Source organism: Pieris rapae, chromosome 2, assembly GCF_905147795.1.
Source record: "Pieris rapae chromosome 2, ilPieRapa1.1, whole genome shotgun sequence".
Classification (NCBI taxonomy): Eukaryota; Metazoa; Arthropoda; class Insecta; order Lepidoptera; family Pieridae; genus Pieris; species Pieris rapae.
The window spans coordinates 8,906,765-8,917,871 of record NC_059510.1 but is presented as its reverse complement, the minus strand read 5'-3'; the positions used below and the strand labels follow the sequence as shown (position 1 = coordinate 8,917,871).

General features: G+C 30.6%; 2 protein-coding genes across 2 annotated transcripts; one reads left to right on the top strand and one right to left on the bottom strand.

Annotated features, from left to right (window-relative positions):
* The first annotated feature begins 109 nt into the window (after positions 1-109).
* Positions 110-1,204, top strand: LOC110991792. The gene is made up of 4 exons (XM_022257287.2): positions 110-504; positions 592-737; positions 858-1,006; positions 1,157-1,204. Exons 1-4 carry the CDS (start codon positions 396-398, stop codon positions 1,194-1,196), a joined length of 444 nt encoding a protein of 147 aa, XP_022112979.1. The 5' UTR covers positions 110-395; the 3' UTR covers positions 1,197-1,204.
* Positions 1,205-1,525: 321 nt separating this feature from the next.
* Positions 1,526-10,946, bottom strand: LOC110991794 (cytochrome b5). The gene is made up of 4 exons (XM_022257290.2): positions 10,495-10,946; positions 7,807-7,895; positions 7,187-7,297; positions 1,526-2,925 (listed from the first exon to the last, which is right to left on the bottom strand). Exons 1-4 carry the CDS (start codon positions 10,612-10,614, stop codon positions 2,850-2,852), a joined length of 396 nt encoding a protein of 131 aa, XP_022112982.1. The 5' UTR covers positions 10,615-10,946; the 3' UTR covers positions 1,526-2,849.
* Positions 10,947-11,107: the final 161 nt, after the last annotated feature.

Sequence of the window (11,107 nt, the reverse complement as noted above, 5' to 3'; positions counted from 1 at the left end):
TGGCTGAAATTCTATTATGTGTTCACCTCTTCTATCTGTAATAATTTGAATTTTGAGTGTTCAGTTTTTTTTTGTTTTTTTTTTATGGCAAAATATTCAGTTCCTCTCTACTTTTTTATTATTTTCAAACTGAGGGTTACAACTTTTTACTTTCTATTTCAGAAGTCAGAACTCACAGGGATCTTTATTATTTTGGATTGTTTCTGAAATCTGATTCAGACTTGAAGACGTAAGAAATGAGGGTTTCGGTACGATAAAGGGACAATAATTCCTATAATAACTCTATGTAATAAGAGCAATGCTTGCAAATGCAATCTTTAAAAATTTATTAATAACAACATCCAACTCTATTAATAATTCTTATTCTAAAAAGTAACATAAGTAACAGTCAGGATATGGCGAAGAGAGCAAATCCGTTTATTGACGACTATGTTCAGCAAAGCAAAGTGCATATAGGACTGAAACAGTTTAATAACAATGAAGAAAGACTGCAAAAAGTTTATGGTATGACTTGTGGTACTCTGGAGTTTAAAAAGAATCGGTTAAGGTTTAGGGAAAGGAACATACTTACAACATACTTCATACTTACAGAGAAAACATTGCAAAAGTTATTCAAAGGACAAAGAAAAGCGCAGCAAAACGGGGTTAAATGCAGTTTAGAAAATAACTACAAAAAAGATGGACTAAAGCAACTGTTTATTGGCGCCAATGGCATACTTGTACATGCTGGTCAGATGGTAAGAAATTAATGTGTAAATGATTAATAAATTAAAGCCTAAACACAAGTTGTTTTAAGATTAGAATGTTATCAATTTTAGAACAATATTAGTAAATTTTTAAAGCATACATGATTTCAGGTCAAAGGAAATTCATCTGATGCTTTGTGCAAATGTGGAGAGGCAAAAATAGAATTATGTGCATACTGCGATATGGCCCTGTGTGTATTCTGCAAGTTAGTATGTTCTCTCTGTCAACACAACTTCTGTTCCAAGTGTTCCTTGTATGGGTAAGTATTTAATTTTTTATAAACTGTGTAGTGCAAAATAAAACCTTAAGAGAAGGCAGTAGATAGTCAGTTTTAGTACTCAAAGTAAAATATACAAGTAGATTAATAGATTCATCACTGACAGAGCTCAATTGGTTCTTTATATTTCAGGTCTGAAGACTCGGCAGTTTGTGTTTCGTGTTATAGATAAGGAATAGTTAAAAAAAGTAGCCTGCAAATAAATCCAATTTTGTCATAGAAATACTGACAATATCTTTAAGTAAAAGTAATTGTAAAAGGACTAAATCTAGTAATTATTGGCTTATTTTATGTTATTTATTGTCGATTAAATGTAAATATGTAAGGTGAAACTATGGCATAAAAAAGTGTCTTAAGACTTAATTGAAAAGCTCAACTACTCCTATTAAGAACTATTGTTGTTAACCTTGTTCAATGAATTAAAGATGTTTTAAATTAATATACTTGAGGAAACAAATTAAACAAAGTTTATTAAAGTAAAAAGTTAAATTAAAAGTGCTATTTATTAAACAAGATGTTTATTTATAAAAATCCACACAGACCCAAATACATTCATAGCAACTCCTTAACCATTATAAATACACACCTCTAGCACATTACAAATACACTTAAAGTAGGATAAAAAAATATAAAAGAACAAAAAATTGGCTCTTTGTACATATATTAAATATGATAGTTTTAAACCTGTGAAATTACTATTCATGAGCTATTTTAAATATTTAAAGTGGTTAACCACTAATAAAACAATTTCAATATTGATATTCTATTATACAGATTGGGATGCATTCCTGGGGCAAATTTATGCTAATAAAAAGGAGTATGGTATAAGGCACTAAGCCTATTAAATTTATATTCTCACCAACCTAGTTTAGTTTTGTGAAATATTTTCAAGTGTTGGTTTTTAGCATACGCTAATAACTCTTAAACTGGATGCACCAAGTTACGCTTTTAGTATTATGGATACTACTAGAAGTTATTATATGTTCAATAAGTAATAATGCTATTTTACATCTTAGATTAGACATTATTAGTCATGACAAAGACATATAATTTTATAACTTGTTGTTAAATAATAAGGAATGAAATAATGGCTCTTAAAATTATTTAATTCTTTCAAGTGTTTATGTAAATACTATTTTCTTACAGCTTATATAATGTAAATGCCCAAAAAATTACATACTAATGATGAAAAAATCTTTGTAAATTCTGCAAGCTCATACAATTCACATTCCTACACAGATTACATGTGAAAAATTATTATACTTATTAAATATATAATTAATTGCTTGTGCAGAGTGTAGATAGGAATGATAATTAGTGTCTGTAGAGACACAACTGAAGAGGGATTCTGATCTTGGAAACAGGCTTATAGATGAGCTTAGAGGTATTTTAATATTTTTGAATCAACAGCATTTCAGTCATACACTATTGATAAAGCAGAACACTAAGGGTAAGTATCCAATGTTCAGACAGAGCAATAAGTATGATTAATGACAAATCTATGTAGTTTTTGACATATGGATGTCATACTTGGTGCTTAATCTGACTGAATATTACCTGCATTAACATCATGAACGAAAGTGTCTACAACTATCATATGCCATTGCAATTGATATTGTTGCATAACAGTTACAACATATATATAGGCTAGTTTCTGCTTTTACATACTCCAAAAATGCTTGAAAAATTTGTCAGTTTATAACTCATTGCAAAACAAAGTTTTTTGGATTGTCGTCTTTATACATTTTGATGGTTGGGTGATGCCGGCACCTTCGAGTCAGATCTGAAATTCAGCTAATATTGAGAGAACCGAGAGGCCAGGAACTCACTGCATGAACAGATACCGGTAGAGAATGGTTGCGGCGATGCCCAATAATAGCGGAAGAGCCCATGAACTCCAACTGAAAACACAATATAGCTTAGAAGTGTATTATTAAGTAAAATGCAGGCGGATTAGGAATACTAAATTTCCTATTAATAGAAATGTATGTACGCCCAATAATAAATCACTAGACTATGTGATTGCCGTTCGGATTTTGGCAGTCAATAAACTATGAGAAAATATGATAAAACCACAGTTTTAAAATAGAGGATATAATTATATATTTTTGTGTTTCTGAATTTCCACATTCTTATAGAAAGTTGGAAAAGGTTTTTTCAAGGCGAACGTATTGAATTATGAATACCATATTCTTAAAACTTAATCTAACACTGAGTTTTGTTTGCATATTTTAAAAATGTGAATATATTGTAAATATATGTAATACATCAATAATTATTTACACTTGTTAATAATTACTACGATTTTCCCTTGTAGTGAATAACTTGCTTATGCATCATTAATTATCATATATAATATTAATACTATATACATATTCATAATTTACGATAACCAAGTCGATTTCTGGTTGTAGCTTTATAATTTAATTTCGATTTAAATGTTCTCTTGATATCTTTATTTATTTCGATTAAAATGTTTATTTTAGTTGTTATCCGAAGTACGACTATATAGCATAAAATTTGTATTTTATGCTCGTTAACGCGACATGAACTGACTGATATAGAGTATTACAAATGTTTAGTAGGTAAATATTGATTGTCATATTCCCCATCTCCTTTAATAATTATTTAATTGGTAAATACATAAGGCCTAATTCATTATAACAATTTACGTCGAATATACAAATCGTTCTTTAATGATCTAATAATCTGAAATTCTTTACAATGTATTTACTTCGCTCGACTTACGATAGTTAATATATGAGTAACAATATTTATATTATTCTTGTATTTCTTGTATTCGATGATCAAATGACAACGCTATTAGATGCAATGGCGGTTATAAACAAAACAAATAATCGCCATCAATAGCAGCGAGATGAACAGATGTAATCAAGGCATCGTTATATCCACTTTGTTAGAATAAAATCAAGAAAACAAAGTATTGCCTACCTACGTAAAATTAAAATTTTGCACTTATGCCGAGGCATTCTGCTAGTTTTACCCGAGAAATCACAACACAATCATCAACTGTGAAAATTCAAAACTGAACACTAAATTGCAATTTAAAATTGAATTACAAATATAAATTCTAACAATGTCAACCAAAACTATAGATAAGCCGACTCTCCTAGACCTAGATAGGCGTGTGTAATACACAAATGTAACTCACACACTGAAGGGGTATAATATAGGGGTTCTACTGAGTTATAACAGGAATTATACAAATAACTATAATTTTGAGTGTATTGCAAGGGCGTCTTTATTGCCATTATGTTAAGGTTCCTGTAACAGTATATAAAATAAATAATATTGTTGTGTCAGCTTTCAAGTATACCCCGCGTGGGGTGATAAAAAACGCATAAACATGCTGCCTGCAGTGATGTTCCGTCCCGCATCAACCCCATCTCACAAACCGTTCTACGACAATACCAGATGACAAAGTTATTGTGTTATAACTATCTCAGAATATGACTTTTAGGAAAGGGAATTTACTTGATTGAATTTGAAGTCTCTAAAATTCTTATGAAATCAAGAATTTTAAATATAACGGACAAGAATGGGGTACGAGTTACTTCACAACTGAACAAAATTGTGTACCCACCCCTACTTAAATAATGTATGTAACGAAATCGATTCAAAATTTTATGAGAAAATGGTTACCTACAGGTTTTATTGGTAGAAGTATAACTAAAGACTCCAGAATATAAGTACTACTATTCCAGTTACCCATGGACATAAAAATTGTCTTTTTTATAATATCAATATAGAATTCAATAGAAATCGGATCTATCCAAGGTATAGGATATTCGATTTTCATCTCTCAGCTGCTTTTAATGGATATAAGCCGTAAAACTTGCCTACATAAATTAGGAGAAATTGAGGTAAACATTCATGAATATATAATACCATGGTTATTTACCTTATATTTATATTGGTTTACCTATTTATAATCCTCACCAAATTTAGTTTTTTACTCGGGTTGATTAGGTGTGACCGCTAAATATTTTTATAATCCTAGCAACTACAAACGTAATAACAAATTTTATTGTTTGATGAAATTCTTTTAAAACCGATAAAAACTATATACAAATTTAATTATTACTTTGTGACTAAGAGAATGAAAGCTATGGTAATCCAATATTTATCATTATTTTACAAATCCATGATAACTTGCATAATAATCTCTTCCTTTTTATCTAGAAAAGGGATGGCAGCTATACCTGACTTGAGATAAATAACAAAAAAATAGTTAACTTTCTGACCCTTCCCAGGTAAGGAATCCTTTCTCAAAGGCCATGTTTTCCATTTTATTTGAGAATCCTTTTTATACCCTTTCCGACCTTGCCTTGTGTAAATTGATTCCAAATGCTCGACCCATCTTGTTAAATATTTTTCAATGCTAATCTTATTCAAGTTAAAAATCTCGTGAAACCCACAAAACTGTAATAGGTTTCATTTATAATACGTATTATGCGTCGAAGTGACCTCGCCCTTTGATAAGCACCGCCTTATCATTTGTTATCTCTTGTCACGTTATTCAATTAAAAGACACCACAAAGGATTCAATAATCGTATTATTGAATTCGAAAGTTAAAATCACACCAATGTAAGCCTAGAAAGATCTGTTTAGCGTTAATGTCTCGGAACCGAGTATCAACAGGTACAAAGATTGCATCGAGAGCACTAAACGATTTGTACTATTTAGAATTCTCAGAATATACTACAATAATACAAGGAATAACAAAATGTAATCATCACTCACTAGTTGACCACCGTTGGTCACGTGACATATTTTATGTAAATGTGATTTCCATACAAATAAAGTAAAACTAGCTCTTTATACCTTACAATTAGGTACCTATAGAAAATTAGTTTTATACACGCCTCATTCATTACCAATGGCTCGTAAGGGCTCGTTAATTTATTTAAGACTATTATATAGAGCTATTCGTTGTTAAAAGCAGAAATTTTACTCTTCTAATTCGGACATGCATCAAGAAAGTTGCAGTGTTAAAAAATAATGAGAATGTAAATTTACGTCATGGTTCTGTGTAAAAGGGGATATTAATAAAAATAAATAAGAAGTCTCACAATTAGTATAGGATTTATTAGACAGTTACAATTATATACTTATTAGGAATAAATATAAGGTACACAATATAGGAAGCACAGAGTCCTACAAATTACAATAGCTAACGCAATATATAGGGATAACCGGGAAAAGCCCGCTTGAAATACCATTTTCCTGTTTGAGAAAATGTGATTATGTATTTAACTTTTGTTAAATACATAAATGTAATTAAATTATTAAATATATAACGTATATGTTTGAGATTCTGCCAAAGATTAACAGTTTTTACATATAGGTACAATTGTAGTTAACTAATTGGTAGCGAAGCATAGATTAGGAAAGAGTAAACGATAGTGGTAATTCGGTCGGCCTTTTACCGTTGTAGACGTTCGAAAGATATCACAGTACACAATATTAGTAGAGCAAAATAATATTTAGTTAATTCTTAAAGGTACAATAAACATTAGTATATATTTAAAAAAATATAAGTTTCGTACGCTAAAGATAACAAATTAATATTAAATAACAGATCTATGGTCTCGTTTTGTACATATATTTGGTCTCGTATAAGTACATAAAACTACATTATTTCTGTTAATGTTGAACACAGAGCCATGCGTATGTGTGAGTGACTAAACATCACGTGAAATGATAGCATATCACTTTCATTGAGGAAGTGAATAAATCGAATTAAATGACATCGAACTATGTATCGTAAATATATTTTTTTAACAAACAAACAATATCATTGCTGTTTAAAAATTTCATTGATTGTAACGTCCGGGTAACGTGGGAGGTATAAAATATTTTTGGAAAGCTAGTTGAGATCAGGTTTTCAGCATTGGTAAAATTACCACATCTCCCAAATACCTAGTGATTATATCTTCCCTACTACAAAGTGATTATATAGTTCATTCTATATACCTAAATGATTATATGCTATGTGCCTACTTAAATACCCAAAGAAGCAGCTAAACCCAATCAGAAGTCGAGCTGCAGAATCTGCCAGGCGACGCAGACAAATAAATGAATGGTAACTGATGATGTGAGTGCTAAATGAGTTAGTGGAACTTTACGCGATTACGCACTTGCCCTGCTCCTGAGGCTGGTCGTTGTTCCACTGAGGCGCAAACGCCGCCTTGGTCTGGATGCGGTCGGCCTCCACTAGTCCGCCAATCTTGTACTTTTTCATCAACGCCCTGTTAAACATAACACGTTCATATGAAAATGGGGCTAATTAGCTTTAAAATTTCAAAAGACAGCAAGGCCTCGACTGCAGGCGTACTTTGACTTTATTACTTTAAACGACCATTGCCCATCCGCTGTTTAATGTCTTTTTTTATTATATATAAAAACAATACATTTTATTTAACGTATCTCGTTTCAATAATCATACGTCATTTATTAACTATTATTAGTAGGTATATTGAATAATCTTAAAATAATAAATGGTAATAAGATGAGTACTGATAATCACTGTTTTTATATAAATCATGCTATGTCATGGTTGAAATTTTAGTATATTCCTAAAAATATGCTATTTCATTATTTATAATAGCTTTGACATTGGAATATAGATCGATAATAAATATGAACGGAAATATAAACACAAATTATATAATATAATTTTATTAATAAAAGGCACTGATAGTGTAATACAGTTTCGCGAAATAGCAGAAAAATAGGATTATATATGAAGTGTAGATACCTTGCGTCAGAACTGTGGCTCACGTCTTCAAAGGGCTCGGTGGCGTCTTGACCTGCCAGTTCCAGAAGCACCTCCAGACCTCCTGGGTGCTAAAAATTTTTTATTAAAGATAAATGATGAAAATTAGACCTTAATTCTACCTTACTTATGTGATTAATTAAACGCAACACCTTGGAAAGTAAGGATATTTTTTTCGTTACTTTTAATATACAAAAACGTAATTAAAGGTTTGAGGTTGTTATTGTTAACCAAAGTTATAGAAGTACTTACTACCTACAACAAAATTTCCTCAAAAACTGTTGAAGGGCACGTCATATTATCTTCTCTAGTAAGTGGGATCGTTGGTCTCCCAATTTATTAATTAATGTGAAATAAGTTACTTTTCAAGACAAAAATTGAAGCTTTATTAGATATTGCTGTATGTAAATGAGTTCCAGTTTTTCAAATCTTATTATATATACACAGATAATTTCGCTATAATGCAATATAAAATATATCGCCAACGTTTTATTGACTCAATTTTTGCGCTACTGTTTTCAGTATTATAATGGTATAATCTTACTCGTAGCAAAGACTAGAGGTCGAGTTCAAGGCATTGTATTTTTATCTATGTAGATATTACATAATATTTGTACATACTGCAATCGTTACCTACGGGAGAGATGCATTGCTTAGAAATTTAAATACTGAGGTTATTCACCTACAGTAAGCAAGTACTTGAGTACATCATAATCTTATCTTGACCAAATATGAATATGGGATATGAAACTCATTGTGGAAGAAAGCTTGATGCATACATGTGCATTTTAATTTTCGGCGGACTCTTGGCTTTTTATTATATAAGACACTGCGTGCATCGCGACCTAAACTTCGTGTAAACGAATCGAGACTTTGACCGCGACGGAAATTTAATAAGCACGGTGTACGAACAACCTTGACTTAAAATTTAACCAATATAAAAGGAAAACCGGCTATACCCGTGCATTAACCTCAGCTAGATTATGAACGAACATAATGTGAAAGTTTTGTTTACTCAAAACGCGTACGAGTAATATTGAATTCTAAGAATCTGAAATTGACTTAAATATTAAATCTCGTCTATTACTTGAAATAAAATTTCCGAAAGGCAATAATAATGACGTCATTATATATTCAAGGAAGTTTAATAAAGTAATATAATGCCTTGGATATCTTCCCATCTTGAGCTTAATGAAATTCCTGACACCCAACATTCCGTCAGATGCCTTTTCCTGCGTTCGCTTTAATCCGTTTAACGTGACCGGAATGTACGAATAAAATAATTTACTATACAGCTCTTACATAAAAAATTGAAATACAACTATTCTGCTGATTTGTTTTTTTTGAGTCTGAGAAATCTTTAAATAAATATTTAGTAATACGGTCACAATCTGTTATAACGATATCGAAAGCAACACTCATATTTGGTCGTAAAAACCGATAGCCGTAACAGCCGATGTCGTTATTAATTACCTAATACATACTTTTACCCGATTTTGGCCAATATGTTGTTTTAACCGATGTCGTCGTAAACGGTTTTGACTGAAGCATTAACATGTTAGTATAAAGAATTGATTCATCCAGAGGGTGTGGAAAAACAGTAATCACTAATTTTGTTAACCTTTAAAAACAGTCTGAGTGCAACAATTCTACCTTTTTGGGTTACTGCTGTTGGAAGGTTGGCTATATAAGTCAGAATATACCTAAAACTCACAGGTTCAAGCATTGTTATGAACATTACCATTAGAAATTACATAAACATTTAAATTAGTATCTACTTTACTCACTTTGATGACTGGGGGTAGGTGCCTATTTTTTATTTACAAAAATTGTTTGTATAATTTTGTGATAGTAAGGTTAAAAATAGTTATACTTATGAAATTTTTGTTAGATAGGGGAAATGTGTTTGTTAGTTGTAGACTAGTTACATATTTAGTAGACACAAAAATATCTAAAGTTATACAATTAAGTGTAAATAAAATAATCGCCATATTATGTTTGTAGGTGATAATATAGCAATATGCTTTAATTAAGTAATCAAATTTATTGTTTAAAATCATTTCCTTTACCAAAACAAATTGGCTATCTTAGTCATAGAATTAATTTTACGGGAAGACTCTAAGTTGAGACCAGTGCAAAATGTAGACATTCAGCCTTGTCTCTGATATTGAATAATTAATGAAATCTAGGTTTAAAAGTTAATTGTGTAAACCAAGAACTAGGATACTTGGATCTTGACGGGGCTGGGCTGCCAATATGGCCTTTTCATTAAATGTACTTAAATATGTGTTTGATGATAATTTATTTTTAATATAAATTTTAAATTATTAACAATATATTATCAAACTAATTAATTTACTAATTACTCAGTGTAGTGCATACAAAATGATATGCATATGTGGTAACTGTTATTAATTATTAGGAAAATTTATTTATTTTATTAACTTATTACATAACAAAGGTAGATCAATATTTTTTATATCTGGACTATATATCAGGAAGTAATTATTATTTCTATTTAAAAAATATTAGAAGCAATACGAAAGTAATATATCAAGATAATATTTTTATTAAAATAAGTAAATATGTTATAAATAATTTTAGCAGATCATGAATAAATACATTTATTGACGTACGCAGACAATTATCACGCAATCAGAATCTACTTACCTCTTCTAAAAACTCAGTGACGTCGTAAACCTCGTTGTGGATGATGAGAATACAGTCCTCACGAGTGTTTCGCTTCTTTAGCTCCTCACGGGTAAATAATTTAACTTCCTGTTTTTCCATTTTAATAAGAACTACACTATTTATAAATCTAGCTACAATTTTACTGACGACTGAACGCTGCAATAGTTTCTATGTAAATAACAATCAACTATGAAGTAATAAATCAAATGATAATTATCGCACGTACTCGGCCAGCGGCCCTCCCCCCGAATGTCCACAGACTATACACTGTAGAATATATAAAAGAGTGACGATAGACAAAGTTGCAATCGCCAAATATAAGCTTCATAGAGCTAAGGATATTCTCATTAGTTAAAGTCACTACGACAAGCCTGACCACTTACGCTAGACAATTTTGTATGGAAATGACATTAGCTCACGCTTCGTCTCACGAACTGTCACTTTCATTAAAAAATACTTTTCGACATTCTATAATATAGACTGTCGAAAAGTATTTTTTTATAGGGTTTGTTTAAAACTATAAGGCTTACATACATTAATAGAGTATATAATATTAAATAAAATATAGTGAACAACATTATTACCATGATGT